General features: G+C 36.6%; 1 protein-coding gene across 5 annotated transcripts in view; it reads right to left on the bottom strand.

The window, feature by feature from the left end:
- MID1 (midline 1) overlaps positions 1 to 21931 on the bottom strand; it is a 172893-nt gene that overhangs the window by 28832 nt on the left and 122130 nt on the right. For all 5 annotated transcript variants that reach the window (XM_068180077.1, XM_068180076.1, XM_068180075.1 and 2 more), the window contains 2 exons: positions 14327 to 14422; positions 1360 to 1467 (listed from right to left, as the gene is read on the bottom strand). In XM_068180077.1, the coding sequence (XP_068036178.1) occupies positions 1360 to 1467; positions 14327 to 14422 (204 nt within the window). The remainder of the gene's footprint in view (positions 1 to 1359; positions 1468 to 14326; positions 14423 to 21931) is intronic.

The raw sequence follows: 21931 nt of genomic DNA, 5'->3' as shown, positions 1-21931 counted from the left end.
GACTCTTCCATAGGCCCTTTTAAAGGAAGATACACTGGGCAGAACTTCCTATGGCTTTTCACATGGATCTCTTGAGACCTTGAAATCTTTCAACATATATCACATTAGAGTCAAAGCATTCCAGACCTTGACTGGACCTCCACTGATATAACTTTCAGCTCAACAAAATATAACAAAGAATGGGGACAGATTCTGATAATAGCTCTATTCAAATAAATTTGGAGTCAATTGTATCACAAATCTTCCATGCTAATGGAAATTAGAACACATTTTTGCAAGCAGCAGAGTTTTTAAAAGCAATGTGTATATTGCACAAATTCAGATGAATGGTGAGTTTTCTACTTCATTGGTAGCATAACTGGTCTCTCTGCATAGAGGAAAGGAGTTGAAACAAAAATGAAGGCCATTTATTTCATTTGAAGGTAATTACATTTTGTTAACAGCACGAGGAAATTCAGGTTTTTTCACACAGTGTACAGGACCTGTGGTTTCAAACGTGTTTAAGTTAGCCCTTGCCTACAGACTTTTCATTTCAAGTTAATTGGAATATCTTGACATCCACATGAACCATTTAACCTGCTCTTGACTTTATTTCTTTCTGGATCTTTTCCCACATAAGAAGAATGAATATCTGACTTAGTTTAGAAGTTAAGCAGTAAACACCTTGTACCTAGAAAACAAAAACATTAATTCAGCTCTAATGTATTTCTGAGTTAACAGTTAGCTAGCAAAATATGTTGAAACTTCAGTATCAAAGATTTTTCCTGCTCAATGTGTTTGCTACTAATAATCATGGAACTTTGGGAATAGAAATGCACACCTAATTTAATTTCTTTCACACTTTTTAATATCGTTTTTTGTAAATAAGTTAAGACTTCATATTCTCAGGAATGACAATGACTGGAACAAAATTTTATGTGATAGTATTTGAATAAAAATTTAAAGTACCTAGGAAAAAAAAAAAAGAAGATAATTGTGAGACATGATTCTATATGCTGTGACATTTTGTGAAAGTATTCCCCCATTCCACTTTGAGGGAAATACTCTCAGGCACTTAACAGAGTGAAAGAAACATTAAATGGACATAATTTGTCATTTACTGATCATGACAAAATTTCTGGTTTTATCCTTAAAATCCATAATCACCTGTAGTAAGAGAAATACAAAATAAACAGTTGAAGTCTAGAGTACTAGTCTTCAAGGATTTAATCCTTCTTTACATGAAAGTATCAGTCAGTAGCCAAGAACTACATAAGGACTTTTACAAATTTCTACCAAATATATCTGCAGTCAAAAAAGCTGCAATCAAAAGGAAAAAGTGTTGACCTACTTGTGATCTAAAGAAAAAAAAGCATTTACCTTTCCTTCTTTGATTTTGGTTCCAATTATTTGCCGTCTTTGCTGGATTATTTCAATGAGTTGGTCACATTCTTCCATCAGCTTGGTTTCTTGACGGGATGCATTTACCTATGAAGCAAAACCTTATGATTAGCAAAGCTGTTTTTGACATTTTCCTTTTCCATATTCAAATTTTAAAACTGCATTTTCTAAAATATTTGGTTTGGCAATTTTTTCCTCCTTTCTGTGCATAATCTATGTTATTTTCAGTCCCCTCTTTTGGATTTTGTGAAGTACTGAATTGAGTCTCAATGTATTGTTTGCAGGAGGCAGGACTTGCAAATAGATAATCAGGTGTTTCTAACTCAAGTGAGAAAAATCTGCTTTGGTGAGTATTGAGTGGTGTCAGCTCTAACACACACCAGTGAGAAGCGAGGTCTCTTCAGGAGGTGCTTCACACATCACAGTTTGCAGCCATACAAAGCTCTGCAGTGAACACCAGTGTGCTTAAGGGCACAAGTGCTGGATCAGAGAGTCCATCTGGTGCAGCATCCCCTCTCACTGCTGCTAGTGCCAGCATCTGATAGCAAAGAATGCCAGGAAGCAGTCCCAACATGTATGATGACTCCCATGAGTGCTTTCTCATCCTCCAACCATTTGTAGCTCAGTCTTCTTGAACCAGACATAATTTATACATCATTACTAATATTCAGAAGAATTAAAAAACATGGATTTATTTAGTCTCTCCTTCAAATCCTGGAAACCTTAGGAATCTGCATCATTCTATAGAAATGAGCACCAAAGCTTAACTCACAGTGAAGTGAATAACTGGATCCTTTTAGGAAAATTTGAAACTATCTTCTTCCAGCTGCATTTAATGCTCCTAAGTAATTTTACTGGAAAGGGCAGTGAACTACTGATACCATATATCCACATATTGGTTCCGGAAAGACTGAAGTTATCAAAGATCCACATGACAATACTGAGACGTGTGTTGACTGTCTAAATTATTCCTGCTTTGCCTCAGCAACGAATCAGATAGAAAAGAGTGTGCTCATGTAGTTTTCTAGAGATATATGAGCAAATGAAATTTTTTTAGTGCAAAAACCCTCACAAACATTAGCTTTCTGTAGAAAGTGCTAACTTTTGTTAAAGAAAACAAAACAAAACAACCCCCCCCCCCAAAAAAAAAAAAAACAAAACCCAAAAAACAAAAACCTTGTAGTAGGAAAGTTTGGATTTTCAGATGAATATGTTCTGTTTCCAAAGGAGACTGATTTTTTTCAGTGCAAAGTCAACATGCTATATACAACCAGAAGAAAGTACTTCCCCTCCAGCAGTTGCATGTTTTGCTTACATATATGTGTAAAGAGTCAGAGAAAAAGCTAAAAAGTTCTAATGTCTATAATAAAAAAAAAAAAGAAAGAACTTATTTCAGAGCTATGTTTCCATTTGCACTTTGCTAAAAGAGGGTAAGAAGGTAAAGCAGCTTTCAGCCCTGGCTAATTGCCTCCACAGCCATGTCATCTTTTCCACTGGGATAATAAGAGTAAGTGGGGAACAACAACAGGGATTACTTTCAGGTGAGAAGTAACTATATTGCAGTTCGATGAGCCTCATGATTCTGCATCACTATTCTTTTCTTTCCTTCCAACAATGTGTTTAAACATGCATTTACCTGTAAGCATATTATGGTGCTCATTAAGCTTAAGAAAATATTTATGTGTCTAAATTTGGACCAGAACCAATTTTACAAATAACCTTCTTATGTGAAATACACAGTATCCTCCAGGCAAAGAGAGGACTTGTTTATAAAGACCTGCTTTCATCAAGGTTTTGGATTATCTTTCTCAAATCTTCATAAAATTAAAGTTTGTTTGCACATTTTTGAAGCTTAATTATTAATTAAGGCATCAAGATTATAAAGAGAGAATATATTTGTTTCTGGAAGGGGTCAGATGTGACCTCAAGTGCTGGTGAAGATGTAGAAGGTATTCCTATTATGCTGGGTTAGGTACCCATGGTTCTCCTTACATTTGCTGTTTGCTCTGCCTGGTTTCTCACTACAGTCAATGAGGAGAGACAGCACGAAACAGCCCACCCAAAGCCTCTAGCAGTGCCACTGCCTCTCCACTGAGAGCTCAGGTGACCTAGAAAAGTTAGTCATTTTGCACTGTCCCTCCTATTCCCTTTGTTCCTGTTGTCCCAGTACCTCAGCTGCATCATAGATCTTACTTTGGCATGAAACTCTGCAGAGCTGCTTTCAACAAGCTGTACCATGCACTGGTTTCGCAGCCCTGATTTCAGTTTCACTACTGGATTGAAATTCCACCGAGGAGCAGGAAAACCTACACAGGCTCAGGCCGGGGCAGTGATCACATCCACTGCATGTGGGCACAGCTCCTGTGTCAATACCAAGGTCGGCTCACACCACAGCCAACTTTAGCACTTAATTACAGTAACACTTTTGGCGCTTAATTATGGTAACACTTGACGGGATTCTTGAGTAGCTTCCACTCAAAGTGTTACTTCTAGCACCACTTACATCACCAATTTGCTTTGTCAAGAAACCTAATTAATTTTTGGGATAACTGTCATGAAACATAAAGTTAAAGGAAGGTTAAGTCAACATTGTTTCATTTAATACTCTGGTTGATTTGAATAATAATGTATTAATTGGATCTTAACCTAAAAAGCTCTAGACTAAGAAAAAACAAAATGCTTGGAAAAAAACCTCTGGATTTCTTAACTCACTGACTGCAGACTTCTCTTTTTCTTTGAATTCTGAAAAGTATACTCTTTTTTAAACACCATTTGAAGACATTTCCAACTTTATAGCTTGGACAAGCTTATTAAAAATGAAAATAATATTCTAAAATTATATGATACGTCTGAGCTTTATATGAAAAAAATCCCTCAACATTTAATCTAGGGGCTTTTCTCAAGCTGAAACACTCCTTAATCATATTTTCAGCCCCTAAAGCCTCTGATTCAATAATAACTTTATAATTGAGCACATGCCTAATTTTAAGTGCACTACATTAGCTGTGGCCCTAAAGGGACTATTTGTGAGATTACCATTAAATATTATTTACTTGTATGTTCCCGAGGAGTCATATATCAGACCAGAGAGCCACAGGCACGGATCAGGGCTCCACTGTACAGGTGCTACAAAAATAACAGAATAAGGCTTTTCCTTCTGCTTGTGTCCTTTGACAAACAGCGACCTTGACAATAACTTCCAGCTGGGCTGGCCAAGGAATGTGAGTTCTGTCTGGTGAAAATATTTGAGGTTTTACATTCTACATTTTTTCCACATTAAAAACCAAGCCCTCTTTCCAAGGAGTTTGTTAAAAGAGACTGATAGCCGCCTTATAAAGTCTGGTGACTGTGTCACACACTTTGTGAAAGTCTCCAAATCATAGAGAGAGCTGACTTCAGTCTGGGCTCCCTCCACCTAAGATGAAGGTTGATTCTTTATTCTGAGGTATCTATTTTCTGAGGGTTTATGCTAGACTTGGTGACATATTTCTATGGAAATTTTCACTATTAATACAATTAGTTTTGGCATCAACCAGTTCCTTAAACATCCATGTCCAGAAATACTTTGAACCTAAAGCTTTCTGTTTTACTGGTATAATTTTTATAATTTTTTCTCCAAGCCAGAGTTAAAATTGACTATAAGGCCTTATGATTTAGCAAGAACTATGACATCTACAAAGAAGAAGAAGGACAGATTCTAGTTCTCCTGCTTTTGTGGGGAATTTTTTCCCATTTCTGTAACAAACACAGACCTCAAATAGTTTACTGAAAAAACCCAACTGTTGCATCGCTCTGGGGAATCGGTTTCCCCCCCACCCCAGAGACCCCTGTAGCTGTAACCATATTAGTTTAACCCTTCCTTCCTTTATGGACCCAATTGGCTGGGAGCCAATTGGCTCTTCCTGAACAGGGGTCTAGATAATACCCTGTTCCTTCCTGGTTCGCTCTCTTTCCCTCTTCCTCCCATGGAATAAACGTCTGGGACCACATCAGGGGTTAGAGCCTCTTTTGGAATCTTTTGCATTAACCCTGAAATATTTCCCCCCAAAGCTCTCTCAGATCTGGGCTAGCCTTGTAACTCCAGGGGGCTGTGGGGTTAAGTATTTCACCCAACAACCTTACAAATTCCAGGTTTCTTTCCAGGTTTTCCAGTTGTATGGATAGGGATTGTTGCCCTTTGCCTCAGGAAGTAGGTGTAGTTAAAAAAAGAAGAGAAATAGCAGTTCCTCAGATGTCTGGGAGATGGAAACAACAAGCCCTCTCAGCCCAAAGGGGAGAGCAGGCCAGCTGTTTCCAGCTCCACAAGCTGAGAACTGATTTGGAAAGTGTTCTGCTCTCTGTGGAGGATTCCTAGGCTTTCATCTTCAGAGACCTGAGTTAAATTGCAGCTTAGCTCGTAAGAAAATGAATGTGGTGGTTTCCAAGTCCCCAGCAGATGTTTGGGAAATCACAAAACTACAGAATAGCTAGAGATTTGAGGTTACAGTGGACCTTCTATGGTTAATTTAAAGGCAAACAGAATCAGAGGACAGAATTCATACTCATGAAAACTTCCTCAACTAATATACTGAAGCAAAGGATATTTTTAGTGTCTCAGAAGGTTTTCCCTTGCAATAGCAAAACTCTTCCTCTGAGATTCCTTATAGGTGAGGCAATTCTCTCCACAAGTGGAAATCTTCATGTGAGTTTTTGGCAAATAACAAGGAATTAAGACTTAAATTAGAGGGGATCTGCTTTTTTAAGGCTATGCTTGCTGTGATAAATTCATCAAAACCAGAACAATTTTTATTTCCTAGTCATCAGTTGATTATGCAAAATGGAAGAAAGTAGGTTATGGAAAGAATCTGATCTTTGGAAATTGAGGTATAAATTTGAGTTTCAGCTTCATGATTTAAAATGGTTTCAATTTCTTAAAAAAAAGAAATTCTTTGCAGCTGTGGCTGTACAGGTAAAAAAGAGGTATGAATTTTTCTTTATGTGTTTGAGTTGATAGTTATAGAATGACTATATACTATTGCTATAGAATGACTATAGATTACTGTATACAACAATTACTGTATACTTAAAAGAAGATAAAAATATCAGAAAAGTAAATTGAATGATTCCGCTCAAAACCTGTTGCATCATTGCCACATACTTCACTTTAGATTTGAGCCTGAATTTCTTCCTGCACTAAACCCAGAAACTGAGATTAAAAAAACCTAACATTTTTACATATAATGGCCAATACCTATTTGCTCTAGGAAAACTTTCTTCATTGTTATGTAGATGTGGAATTTTCTTGGATTAGAGTCCCTAGATGAATTAAAGGATTATGCTCTTCTAAAGAGAGAGGCCTGTTTATTTTACTCCATGTTGTGAAGTGAGTAACTTTTCTTCATAGAGCCAGAGTACATTGAAGCATTATTTTAACATCATCCCTATATAATTTATTTGATTAATGGAAATACAAAGGATAATCATTAATGCATATTTATGAAAAAAATTCTTCCCTTTCTTTTTACAGCCATGGGAGTCATGGATTCAAGCTTCCTTTATTTCATATCCCTGTTTGATGCTATGGGTTGTTCCATTTAGTCTTCTACAGAGCAAAAGCAAAACTCTTGGAAAATAACTTTTTCAGTTTTTCCCTAGTCTAAGCGTAAATCTGATTTTATCTGCGAAGACAAACTGTGTCTTTGGAAATACGTGATATTAATCAGCTTGCCATCTGAATATAAAATTTTTAGTTTGAAATAGTGCAAAAAAAAAAGGTCATCTTCCATTTCAAGTGTGCCAGAATCTTTGTTTTTGTTTGCATTCCACATCTATCTCTAACCAGGAGACCCGTGTTTAGAGGCAGTCTTAGAGAAGGTTAAACAATGGTCAGTGCAAAAATATGCCATCTTACTCTGGCTACATAGGAATTTTGTGAATGAAGGATCGATTAAACCAGGACAGCTAAACCACTTTGGGTCTGGCAGATAAGATTATCTGCCCCAATTCTGACTAAAAGTAAACCTTTCTTAGAAGATTTTACTTACTAAAATATTATTTTAAAGTTTTTTGTCCCACTGTGCTTTGAAGCACATTATTGAGAAACTAACCAGCAAGACACCTAGATATCCTCTAGTGACATTTACAATCTCATCCTACAACAAAAAAAACCCCAGATTTTCATGGGAAAAAAAATTATAGGAATCTCATTATTTTCACTCTCTTTTTTTACACTTTATGTTAGACCTTTCTTTAAACTTAAATAATGAAAATACTTTTAATTTGAACAGTATTTAGTTATTTATTGTTTTTACTTTGTTTTTCCTTCTGACATTAAGCCTTTGTTCCATATTGAGCAAAATATTCCACATCATGTGTTCCATGTAGCATAGGAAAACAAAAACTATCAAATAATCACTGAAGTTCAAAGGACTGCCCATCCTTTCATGATGTTGAAACCAGTGCACTTGTAAACAATAGCTCAATACTTAAAACTGTCATCCAAGATCCTGGGTCTTTAGCCTAGTGTTTAACATGCTCACATGAGGACCAGTGCCTTTGGTCTCCCTGCTTCTCTAGTTGCTCTTTAGCTGTTTATGTTAGGCAGAAAAAGGAGGAATTCAAGAGTATTTTGTTCCCATAATGATAAACAACTCAGAGACAGAAGGTTCCATAAATTGACAACATTTTGACTGAAAAGTTACTGTCTCTGATAGCAGACACAAAATATTACCTGCTGCATTAATTAACCAGTTAATAGTTAATAATGAAATAAGCTCCATTCACTAGTCTAAGGTCAAAGTCTTGCAAGAATATCAGTCTATTAAAAATCTGAACATCTGGATATGAGAGAAAGGGAGAGGTGGAGCGAATCAGGACTGGCCACCTTAGCAGGCAGTGAATAGCTCTGCTATTAGTTTATATATAATCTGTGCAACCTCTTACCATAACTACAACTCCAATTTACAGAAGGTACAAAACAGTTTTAGGTGCAACAAGATATTGAGCACAGGCTTAATCTGTACATAAAATGTATGCATAAATGCTGCAGTTCCATATTTGTATAGGACCAATTATACATTTAATTAGTAATTTTTGAAATAAATTTAATAATTCTTTAGGGAAATAGTATTTTACTACTAGGCTACAGCTTACTAAGCATGCAACTTAGGATATCCTTGAATGAATATTCTGTATCACTGTATGCTATGCAGCCTGTTTTGACAGTTTTCATTTCTGAAGTTTCTCTTTTCAGATGCTGCATAAATTTAAGACTCTGAGTAAAGCTTACCTGAGATTTCCATTGAATGAAATCAGCTTTTATGAGAGTGGAATTAAAAGAAGAATGAAAGTAATTAGAAGTCAAAATATTTAATCAAAACAATGTTAATAGAGAGTCTCTTGTACCTTCTCTCATTAGAAACTGTCTTAGAAAAAACAAATGCTGTAAACTCCATCTTAATGTTTTACATATGGGATTAGGTTTACTATTAGTATCTTACTGAAAGTGAGAACTTCTAATTTCCTTCAACTCATATTTTTCTGTCTATTTCAAAAATAAAAAAATACCATTTTCTTTTAGCACTTAAATATAGCAAATAAATGTAGCTGCTGAATAAACATCTTCACAAAAATGGAAGATAGCAGGGCAGAGGAAAGAGCAAATTTCTGTGGAGTTCCTTTCCAAGTTATTTGCCAAGTTATCACACATATTCCACAGTGATGGTAAACACTTGTCTAACCCATTGCTCCTTTCCTAGAAAAAAAATCCCCAGAAAAGTAGATTCCTTATTCCAAAGACTTGGTATTACTCTGAAGGCCATTTACTGCAGTTCAGACACCAGGATTTAAATACAGACTTTCTAACTAAATTTTTCAATTGAGAACTTCTCAGTTTACTTGAGTTTTGACAAAAATAATCCCAAATCTCAAGGAGTGAGTACCATGAAAAATTGTGAAAACAGAGTAGTCACTGTTTTTTATAGTGACAGACAAAGCCTCTTTATTTTTCAAAGGTCCTTTGAGAATTGTATTGACAGCTGAGTTTTGATTTTGCTGTCTCTCAAGTAACAGAAATGCCATACAAAAATTGATGGAGACATTTTGTTGCAAAATTTGAAGGAGCTATCTTGTCACTGAAGTCTTACTAGAACCTCTGCATTCCATTATTATTAAATTTTCCTGTTTGGCTCATTTCCTTTTTATCAGCCATGCAAAACAATAGCAACAGCAGAATTTTCTAGGTGCTGCCATATTCTCTTCATTGGTTTTGCACTACTGATTTACACTGAAATAGAAAATGTATCTGATAAGTGTGAGTGCTGAGTATTTGTGCCAGTGAAATAAAGGTTCTTTCAATGAACTACTTTTTATTCAGGTGATTATATAACATGACTATAAAAAACACCATTTGACACTCACAAACCCAATTTTTGACTGAGAACTTTACACTGAGATTCTGCCTGCTGCAGATCTTAAGAAGTGAGCTAGAAACTGAGCATTTCTATTATGTACAAAGAGCAGAGGATGCAGCACTTTGAGGGTTACACAACTAGAGGAAAACGCCTCCTCTTTAGGCAACCCAAAATTATTTTACAGTGTTGTCCAGAATCTGCTTCCTATGACGTTTGATGAATTCAAAACAAAACAAAACAAAGAGAAAGACTGAGATACAGATGCTATAAAGCTGTCTGCAAGCAAAACCTATTTCCTTTCTCCTCCCCTCCTAGATAATTGCTCCAATTTCTCTTCCAGCTGAGTTTAGATTATGTTTCTAACAGATGAGAAGCTTTATAGTATTGATGCTATAACAGACATTTAATCATGCATTTCCTAGAAGAGATGAGAAAAAAATCCAAAAACAAAACTAAAATTGCTTAGAAACAAAGGAACTGGCATAAGAGGCTCATACTCAAACTTGCGCCTTACGTCAATGAAGGCCGTGGTCTAAAAGGCTTCTACAGAAACCTCACACAGTCAGAGTGGAAATTATGACAAAGAAGCAAATTTTCTGTGCCACAGCACCCTGTCAGTCAGAGAAACCTGTAACACTAAAAGCAGGGGGAGAACCTAAACACTGACAGCATTATATCCTCCCCTGATTCAGCTAAGAAGGGGCTAAATCCCGAGCTGCACACAGCTGGAAGAGGCCCAGCCAGCAGAGCGGCGTGCAGCCGCCATCAGCTTGCATGAGGCAGGCGTGCCGGGGAGGGTGGCAGGGCCGCAGCGCCCACAGGCAGGGCCACACAGCGCCAGAGGCCACGCTGGGGCCCTCCAGCACCCAGTGCACCTGGAGGAGGGCTGGCGCGGCCTCAGGGGTGCTGTCACCCTGGGGTTCACCTACAGGGCCGTATCCTGGGCCTGTCAATCCCAATTTTACAGCACTGTCTTTGGAAGGCTTCTACAAGGCCCCTGCAGAAAATTTAAAGATAAAATTACCCAAGAGAGTTTTCAACGCTCTTAAAAAAGTTTTCTACAGATCCTATCGGAAGTGTGAATGCTGTGAGCTAGGACTACAAAGAATTACATATCCAAGTAGTAGTCATTTCTATTCCCTTCTCTCAGTTCGTGGAGAAAGCTCTGTTTTCTGCTATGAATCAGTTTATCCTTTCATGCAGCCCACCCTGCTGTCCCAGGGGAGGCAGCCACAGGTGGAGTGAGCCCAGAGCTGCCTCAGCAGGGCCAGCCCTGCACGCTGCCCCGGGCGGGAGCGTGCTCTGCACAACGCAGCCAGGCCAGAAGTATGAGCTTGTAGACTTGCCATGGTCTGTAAGGAAGGAAAACAAAGCTTTCCTGATTAACAGCCTTCTGGGTTTCTGCAAAACCAAGTAATGACAGACAGGATTACAGGAGGAAGGGAGGGAGAGTGGAAAGACAGAAAAATAAAATGAAAAACATGTTAGAGATGTGTCCGAAAGATGAGTAGAACAAGTGTGTCAGTGTGCTCCTAAACAGAAAGATTTGGGTCAGAAAAGAGTGTTATAATCTCAAGCAATAACCTTTCAGGGTGTGGTTCCCTTTGAGAAAATGGAATTTTAAAAATTGTTGCCATAAGCAAATAAGCTAATCCATGTTAGGCATGAAAGCAGACATTGAGATACTAAAATTGTTATTATTACTATTGTAATATTTAATATTATCTCATATTATATAATAATTTTATATTATATGATATAATTATATAATAAGTATGACATTAAACTAATAGATAATATTAGTTTAATGTTATATCTTACTTAAAGCAGTAAAGAATAAAGGTATGGCTTGATTTATTCACAAAGATTTTCTTGCTGTTATGACCAGAATCACCCATAGGAATGCAAGACTGGAAGTGAACTTCTTGAGGCTCCCATGATCAGGTTCTCCATCAGGATAAATCCTCTCATAAATTGATAAACTCCATCTAAAAATAGGCAAGATTTATGTCTCCATTGCTGTGATGAGAGGCCAAACCAGATACCCCTCCCCAGTGGCTGGAAGGCCTCCAGCTTCCAGATTATCAACATTGCTGATCAGTCCTTGTGTGCTCGTGGGAGAAAAAATGAAAAGAAGTGTTTCAGAAAAGAATAAGCATTTGTTTTAAAACAGAGAGTTTGGGATTTGGCCTTTGCTCTGGATGAAAGTACAGCTGAGAAGGATGCATGGCTGGATCACTAATCTGCCATAAACCTGGTTCCTGGGAAGCCATTGACTGCTCACTTGAGATGAGAAACAGTGGCTTTGTGACAACATTTGGTTTGGCTAGCAAGGATTAATTTATTCAAAACACACAGAGCCTGTTTGTTGTTCAGTTTTGGAAACACCAGCTTCTGCTCCATATCAAACCAAAAAAGATATTCCTTTTTCATTTTCATGTAACATTGAATTTTTTGGCTTAAGACGTGATAAAGGCTTAAAAAATGTTACTGTTTATAGCTACAAATAAATGTTAGTGAGCATGACTTTTAAAAGTTTATCTCTATGAGAGTAAAGTCTTGGTAACTTTAATACAAGGAATAATAATAATTTCCTTCCTTTCCTTATTTCTCAAAGTTCAAACTGTATCTGAAACTGAAAGCTTATTTCCTTTTTTTTTTTTTTTAACCAGTTTTAAAGCCCCCAGAATCTAAATCAAAATTATTTCAAATTAGGTAAGGAAAATCAAGGTAGGTAACAAAATTCTTTAAATTTACTAGTATGTTTTTATAGGTTTACAAATTATGTACAATGTATTTTGCATTATTACCTGTAATATAATATATCTAGTCATGAAAAAGAAAGCATTTGCTGTAAAACTAACTTCCTGTTCAGTTTCAGCATTTCAGTGAGTTCATATGTCAAAACTAATATAGTTATTGGAAACTTTTCCTTATATTTTGTAATTGTGAATTTGCATTGTTAATGTTTTAGCCAATATATTGTTTAATTTTTAATTCAGGTTTCTGTCTTGGGTTGAATTTCTCTCCTGAACAAGCAACAAGCAAGAAGAAAAAGAGTGTACTGACTTTTCAAAAATCTATCTAAGCCACAGTTTCTCCAATGCTGGAGATATGCACATCATAGCTGAAATTTTCACAGGGCTCTGAGAAAGAGAGATAACTTCAAAGTTTACTTCCCCATCCCCACTTGCTCAATTTCCAGCACAGCCGAGGTCCAAGGTTTTGACTGAAACTCATTTCTTAATATTTAGCTAATTTAAATGCTAATTAGACTAATTTGATGAATAAAACATGGTAGGAATTCATTAACAAGTATGTTGCGATTGCTTTATGTCTACAGAGAAATTTTCTAAAACAGGACTCCAGGGACAGTAGCGCATCTGTTACCAGTTGAACAAGTTGGATTCTTTGTAACACTAAACTTATAGCTGGTAATATATTGCAGAACTGCAGAGAAGATGGAGGAGCAATTTTACAGTTTTCAGATCGAACACATCTTGGACACAGGCCACCAGTGAAGAAGAGGCCTTATGCTGTCCTGAGCCCATCTGCTTCGTGGGCTTTGCTCAGAGTTTTAGATGCAGAGGAAGAAACCGTGCCTTGTCTCTGTCTCTCAATATCATTCCAATTCAATGCCATTCCAGCTGTTCTGCCTGGCGTTATTGGTGCCTATATAAAGGAATTAAACCATTCACCTAATGTCTTATACTGTGGGTAGATTTCTATGGTTTTATTTAACTCTGTGAAGTCGGTGAGGCTCTAGAGAAGTGGAGCAGATATAAACAAAGATAAGATGATCTCTTTGGAAGAATAGGGGGTTGTTTGGCTTTGGTTGGTTGTTGGGTTGGGTTTGTTTCTTTTTTTGTTTGTTTGTTTGCTTTGCCTTTTTTGGGTGAACATTTTTTCACCTTTTCTGGGGGGAAAAGTATAGGTTCAGATCCCACCCTGCTAAAGAATTTTTTTGACACTGAGAGAAGAATATGTAAGTGAAGCAACTAAAAGGCCTTTAAGGACCTGTCTTCTTTGGAAGATAAATATATTTCATGTATGACATTTGAGTACAGATATGTATTTAGATAGTTACTTATGACTAAAAAAAAAAAGAAAATGAAAACAAAACCAGTGGTAAACAGAAACCTAAATGAGGTTGGGAATCTGGGTTTTCCTATTTTTTTGTCTTCATTTTCCACCTGTAAATATTCCTCTATCTCACAAAGGACCCAGGAAGACAAATGTTACAGGTAGTAAGTGATGTGTTCAAGGATAGTAGCAGTGGAGGCCATAGCAACCCACCATAATTAAAACAGGACAGAAAGGAATGTAAAGGAGGTTATCTATATTGAGAGGTTATCTATATTGAGAATACCACTTATCAGTGAAAAAGTGTTAAATCAGTTTACCATTATTTAAATTAATTTCTTCACTTGTTTGTTTAGTTTTATTTTTTTTTTGTTGGGGTTTTGTTTGTTTTTTTTTGTTCAAATGTTTGCTCCTGGATGCTAGAAACGAATGCAATTAAGTTTATAAGAATTTCTAATGGAGGCCATACTCACTTCTACATGTTGACAGGTCTGAATGAGTTTTGCCAGAAGAGTTTCCAGTTCAGTGTTCCTCTTAATAAGGTTGGTGAGGTTACTCTCCAAATTTTGCTGTAAAAACAAATGAAAAAAAAAATTCAAAGAATTTAATACTTTGGTGAATATTTGAAAAATCGAATTACACAGGTATGAACATGAGACTTTCATATTGATATGTTCCATTACATGTTTGATTAGATTAGATGTTTTGTCTTTGCAAGACAAGAGAGCAAATAAGTTCAAGAAAAGAGTGAATTCTGGCAAATAGGTTTTGTAAGGACCTAATAATAATTAGATTAAGCATCAGGAGGAAAAAACTGAGTAAGGAGAAGACCAGAAAAGGCAAGAATATTTCTCCAAAATAAATATTTATTTTAACTGAGAACATTTTTGACTCGTTATTTCCTGCTTTCAATCTAACATCTGAATTTAAAACCCTGCTGCTAACTGAGGTATCAGAAGTGGTCAGTACTTTTTTCTTAGGATTTGAAGTACTGGGGAGCTTTTGACTGATTTGATTTTATTCCCTACTTCAGTAGAGTTATATTTTTTAATAAATAATTCAAAAGAAAAACATCTTTTCTATGGATAAGAATGAAATACCTGCTCACAAACTTTGCCTTCACTAACTGTTCTTAAGCAAGAACTTGTGGCATGTTTCTGTGTTTATCAACTGATTATGGCTGCCATAAATATCTGCAACCGTGGTAATACAAAGACCTTTCCAGCTCACAGATCTGAGGCTGCATCCTGGCTCCCTGCAATTGCATGGGAGATTGAGATCTAGCAATAAATGTTTCAGCCTTCCTTCTCCTCCCTGCATCCACAGGAGAGGTACCCAAGCACATGAGGAGCAGGTTTGTGACAGCTCTGACCCACTCCCTGCAGTTACTGAACAGGAATACCAGAAGTGAGTCCTGTGCTTTTCTCCTGACAAGGGCTGCAAGTGTCTCTGCAGAACTTTCATTAATTTCAACCCTCCTCATCTTTTATTAATGACCTTCTTTTCTTCACACTACTACTTTTCCTCTGGTGTATCTATTCTATCAGTTCAGCCCCTGCAGCTACCATTAACTTACCTGACTTCCCCAACTCCCACCTCCATACCCACATTTAGAGTGTGTGTGTGTTTTCTGGTGTTGTTATTCCCTGCCTATTTCATGCTGTTTAAAACACCTTGTTCTTTGCTCTCCCCTTCTGCAGCCATGCAGTTTCCTTCCCGTTTTTGCATGTGGCTACAAACAAATGAAGATGGCAGTATTTAATTGTTGAATGATACACTCTTTGGCATATACCAGGGTTGAAGCTGTAAGCACTGGAGAGGCAGGCAGTTCTGTTCCACCAAAGAAAACACAACATTTTGGTGGCTTTTATGTATATGACCCTTCCAAGAAGCGTGATGAGTGCTTGAAGTACATAATTTTGGCATTTTCTTCCCAGCAGAGCCATGCATATTGTGTATGACAAGCTCTGACTGTAAAAATACCTTCTACACTACATTTATTTCATAGCCCATTAAAACAAAGAGTAACAAGAACAGGCATCTTTACCAAACTGTTTGTGCTGGATCTTACATTTCCATAAGCCATACTGTGAACAATCTTAATTGCAAAGGCATGTTGGCTGTGCTGTCAGATGTCCCTTTGCAGGACTGAGACTCACATGCAAAGTCAAAATATCATATATAGTTACAATATCAGATAACTTTTGCCTTCAATAAACAGTTCCTTAAGATGATTCAAATGAGCAAATATGCTTGAAATTGTATTTATAAAACTTTCTAATCTTATACATTAATGTTTTACATGTTTTAATATTTTACACTAAAATGTTTCAATGAAAATTGTGTATTCTTGATTGAGGTTATCTAATACATAAAAAATACTAGCAGTTCGCACCTATATATACAATGAAGAAAAAATATATTCAAAACGGTTGTGGAACACTGCAATGATTTCAAATAACTGAAGGTTATTTCTCTTCAACTTCCATTAATACATGAAGAGTCAGCATTTTACTCTGAAACAGAAATGTATTGACCCATAGATTTTATATAGATTACTATATGCATGATATTTCCAAAATCATCTGGATATAATAATCTATATTAATGTGTATATATATATATATATATACACATATATACATATATATCTATATATATGCATGATATTTCCAAAATCATCTGGATATAATAATCTATATTAATGTATATATATATATATATATATATATATATACACATATATATATATATATCTATATCTATATATATCTATATCTATATATATATATATGGGATGAAGAACAAAATCTTAGAATAAGTTTCCTATCCAGTGGCTATAAATATAAACCCATATATATTATTGTGGCTTCACACAGGTCTCTTGATATCTTCTGCATTTCCTGCTGTGAAAATCAAAGAAAACTATGAAACAAGTGAGTTGCCTTAGAAAAATAGGAGTTAATCCATTCCCATGCTCTATCTCCTTGAACTGTGTAATTTTCAATATGGGAAGCCTGGAATTTTGCTTCCATGTAGTTTGGTATGCAAGAGATTGGGGTTTCTTTTTTAAGTCAAGGATAATCAGAATTTTGTTAATTTTTTGTTGAAGAACATCAGTTTCTATTAATGCTTTACTAGATGACAGAACCTGGTGGCTGCTGTCTGAAATTAATGTCAATCTTTCCAGTTTCACTAGGGCAGTACTGAATGGCAGCTCTTAAAAGTGGCCTGATATGAAAGTTTTAAAGCTGATAAAACTTGATCAATTCCTGCAGTATGTTTACTCAGATTTTCTCTTGGCAGTATCTTCCTCTAGTATTTTTCCCTATTATTTTCTCAGACAGACCACGGAGCCACTTTAGCTACCATGTGATAGTAAAGTTGCAGACTTTGAGCTCTGCCTTCTTTCTTTACTCCATGTAGGGGGACACAGAAAAGGCCTGAACATTTAAATTTCAGAAACAGATGTTTGCTCAGAGGCTTTCCAAAGTGTTGCAACCTCATTTCTCATCCACACCAGAAACCTCCCCACTTGCGTAAGACAACGCTGCCAGATTTGGAGGTCCGGCCAACTTGGAAAATTAACTTAGTTGTTGTAGACCAGAATTCCTGGGAGAGTGAGTTTTAGCCAGGATTGAAATCTGAAGAAAGTTTGCTCTCACATGATGAGTACACGTGAAATTGAGTAGCACAGTAACCTGATTCCAAGTACCTTCCTTTTTCCCACCTAATCTTCTACTGCTGTTCTGTTGGGCAAACCAAATTACAATTGTATTTTTGGTAATGCTCTAGGTAAATCACAATTTCTTAAACATTTGCACCTTCCTTTTCCTATCTTTTCTTGTCAGTTGCTAATTTTCGCTGTTATCTGCCTATTAAAAATGGCTCTTAGAAATTCTGGTGGTATTTTTTTTATAGAAGCACAATAGTTGCTCTGTATTTGCTCTGTGGGCAGGCTTCACGTATGTTAACTCAGTAGATGCAAACTGCTCTCCAAAAGCAAAAGCAAGGCTGAATGCTTCCTAACTTACTAATGTAGATCCAGCCCAAGATCTTGACATTCCATGCATGCTTTGAAACTGTTTTTGCAACAGTATAAAGTGAAAAGAATGCTTACTGTCCATTTAGCATGGTCTGACAATTATACAACATAAATATTCCTATAATCTTGGGATAAATCCAAGTAGATGAAACCACAGACATGTAATTGAAAAGGACAGTAAAGGATGATGTTTCATTTTGACTCTGCATGCCTATAAAATTATATGATCCAGGGACAGGAGTCTAAGCTGGGAAAATTAATGCCAAAAACTAGGGGAAGGCAACTCAGTATTGATGACATTTTTTAAGCTGCTGTCTAGCTCATGAACACATTGCTGCTGAAGTCATGATCATGTTGCAGCAACGATTGCGTGAGGCTTGTGGCCTGATTGAAGTTGGAGGTCAGACTAGATGATCATAATGGTCTCTTCTAGTCTTTAAATCTATCAGTCTATGAAAACCAAATGTGAACCCATGCCCTTTGCCAAATTACCAGTCTCACGCAAAGCATTGCTTGTCTAAAATAAGAAGGTAGCATAAACAGATAATCCTAAGCTACTATAAGAGTTGGAAATGCTGTCAAAATAAATTAATGTAAGCTTCTAAATAAATTAATGTACATTTCTAAAGAAGAGAAATGCTGAGTTGTGTGCTCCTGCCTTACATCACAGCAGACAAAATAAAAGCATTCCCAAGAGCATCTTCTCAGAGACATTTTCCATAGAAAATGTCCATTTAAAAAGACAAAAAAAAAACCAGATAGCTATCAGGTACAATGAAATTTTCAAGTCCTTTTGAAGTAAAGCAACTGTATTTTTCTTATTAAAAATTCTATTCTTTCTCCCAGTGGCAAATATAAGCAGTCATTTGAATTTTCCACTCACTGCTTACTGGAAAGCTTTGGGAACTGATACACTGAAATTGCTGTATGCGCTAAGACATGCACTATAGGATAGAATATGTAACAATAGTCCTGATCACCACTTATATCAAATCCACCACGACCAAAGCGTCAGCAAGCATTCACTGCAGTTTGCATTTCCTTTGATTCTAGTGTAGAACTGACCAGAGTAAAGCACATTTTGAGGCTATCTCCTGGTTTATAGAAAACAAGTTTGGATAGTTGAACTCAAGTTTAGTAATTACATACGTTTCTTGAGAACCACTGCACCCCTCCCATCACCTCTTTACAAACAGTCAAAATGAAACAGTTTATACATTTCCAGACTGAGTTAGTCAAAGTGTGTAACTGAAAGCCACACAGCTATAGATGAAAAATAAAACATCACAAAGCAGAAGTGTGATTGCAGTTCTAACTTACTCAAGCCAGCAGGGAGGGAAAGCAGGGTGGTGTTGACATGGCACATCAATCTTTAGTACTTGCAGGCTGGTTAGAGATCATAAATATACTCCCTGTCACTAACACAGTCCATGCAAACACATCTTCATTGAAATGTTTTCCTCCGAATTCAAAGGCATTATGCTGCATGTGCTCCAGTTATATTTTCACCTTATAGTGACATACCCCATGAACTAGTCCTGTTGACTCCAGGACTTGTGTCTAACCTATTAAAAAAGTTGCCAGTCAAATCCAGAATAAATGCCAGAATATCAACCATGGTTTTGAGACAGGTTTGGGGTATATGTGAGCTTCATTTGGTGTTCTTTATTTAAATGGACATGCCAGGTGCACATGGAAAAACTTAAGCTAATTTTTATTCTATGTACTTGTTCTGAAACAGATGACTACTCTTCTGTAGCATTCATGTGATCAACTCTGTATTTCTCCAGCCAGGGAATAGTAACGCTTTAATAGGAATGATTGACCTCAAGTCTCAGATGTGCAGAGCCTGACAACTGCACTCCACATTCCTATGTGTAAAGAAATAAGAGCTATGATGTTGATAGACTCCTGGGAACTAGGATTTTTACCTCATGTGATTATAGTATATCACAAGGAAAGACCCATGAGATACTGCACTGTTAATTAATTGTCCAGGAATATTTTTATTAAAAGTGCAATGAAAATATCTGCATGGGAAACCATTATGACTCCAGTGATGTTAACTAAGTTGAGTATTGAATATTTCCATATTTCATAGGAATGCCACAATTTTTCATTAATCTCTATTTAACACGGGACATTGTGGAAATTGAAGGAAATCCAAGCACTTCAAATTCTTGACCACATAAAATCTTTATTAACTGAGGAAGCAGTATTCTAGGGAGAACCTCCAATTACATTCTCGTGTCTCTGCAAAGCCATGCCCTCAAATATACCAGGGGTTCCTGCCATTTGTAAGTGCAGTTCTGCCCTTTTGTTTAACTACACTAATCTGTCTTGCGAGTTGCTCTTCAGACTTCCTCTACAGCTTCTTCTCTTTTGGAGAAAGAGAAATTTCATACCTGGGACCTCAGACGAAAAAGAACAGGACAAGAGCTATATATATATCACCCTATAGCAAAAGTTTTCCATTGATGCGTACTATAAGTTTGGAAAGGAAACAATTAATATACTTAAAACCTATTTGCCCTTAGCAGGGACCATGTTTATACAGAATACAGGTCAATGAAACTTTCATTGCATACTTATTTTCATAGTTATTTTGTTATTGTAACAGAAGGACATATAAAATGAAGTGAAAATAGCATTTTCTCTTAAATGGAGGCATTCAAACTTGTTAAAAGAATTCTGTTCCAGTTTAGATAGTGACAAAACTGACTGACTGACTAGATAGGACAAGTTGGGATTTTTTTTTTTTTTCAATTAAGCTATTAGAAGATAACCAAATGTTAACTTGGTTTGGGATCTGGGCTTTTTTTTTTTTTTCTTTTTTAAGGAGTCATTAATCAAAGAAGGATAAGAATAATAATCAGGAATCAAGGATCAAGAAGGAACATATTTAGCAACTTACCACATTAAAAACACAGTTTGGACTGATATGTGAGTTAATAAAGGTTTGAGAAAGTGTAAAAATATATTTGAGGCCACAATATATTAGACCTTTTTTTCCTGCCTCAATGCAGAAGTCAAACTGGAAGCTGAAGTGTTAAAAGAGCAAAACAAATACCAGACTCTCTGAATTTAATGCATGTCATTAAAGACTCATTGTGTCGAGCTAGAGGGCTTATAAACTCATTCTTTTCCCCATGGGCTAATCCAGTGCAATGAAGGGGGTTAAGGACAACTTGAACTATTGCACAGCTGTCCTGCAGCACCCTAGCTAAATGTACTTCCAGCCTCCTAGGACATGGAATGTATTTAAAACCAGGAGTTCAACACAAGCTCCTGCCCACGAGATGCATAATGTAATCCTGCCCAAGAAAGATCTGGGAAGTATTCATTCCAAAACCTGAAATTCTAAGTTTTCCACCTAACTAGTGACAGGCATCTATACAAAAACAAACCAAAAATATTATCTAAAGAACTAAAATTTATGCAGTGTTATTAAAGTCTGGGTTTCTACAGATGTCTGCCTAAACATTTCTGAAAGTTGTATTTATTTAAGAGGTTTTATTGTGGAAAAAAAATCTGGGTTTAATCAGTCAATACATATTACTGCATTTTGCGGTTGAAAAATTCCATCTTATCTAAGCAGGTATGTATAGAAACAATTCGGTATTATGCAAAGCTAGCAGGTTAGAAAGGGCAGCTAGAGAGGTAAGAAATGGAGAAGGTCAATGTGGTGATTTGGTCTGCATTAGGAAACAATGGTGGAACTGTCACAAGCCAAATTCAGATCTTTCTGCTGGCCTGTAATAAAGCTGACACTTGAGGCAGCGGCACCCTTCTGCATTTGTTTCTCAGTATAGCAAACAGCACATTGAAGGATATTTATTGACTGCCCTCATGAGGATATTAATTGTCCATCCAGAGAATGAAGCTGTGCGTCCATCTCCTGGCATGGCTAGAAGGTCTGGCACACCCAGGACTCACACTGGCCTTGTCTGCTGCTAGGCAGCCAGCGTGTAGCAGCTGGGCTAACACAGAACACCAGCAGCTCCAGTTCAAGAAAAGGGAGGGGCTGTCTGGG

The sequence above is a fragment of the Anomalospiza imberbis genome, chromosome 2, assembly GCF_031753505.1.
Source record: "Anomalospiza imberbis isolate Cuckoo-Finch-1a 21T00152 chromosome 2, ASM3175350v1, whole genome shotgun sequence".
In the NCBI taxonomy this organism is placed as follows: Eukaryota; Metazoa; Chordata; class Aves; order Passeriformes; family Viduidae; genus Anomalospiza; species Anomalospiza imberbis.
The sequence above is the reverse complement of the archived record's forward strand: the minus strand, read 5'-3'. Positions and strand labels throughout refer to the sequence as shown.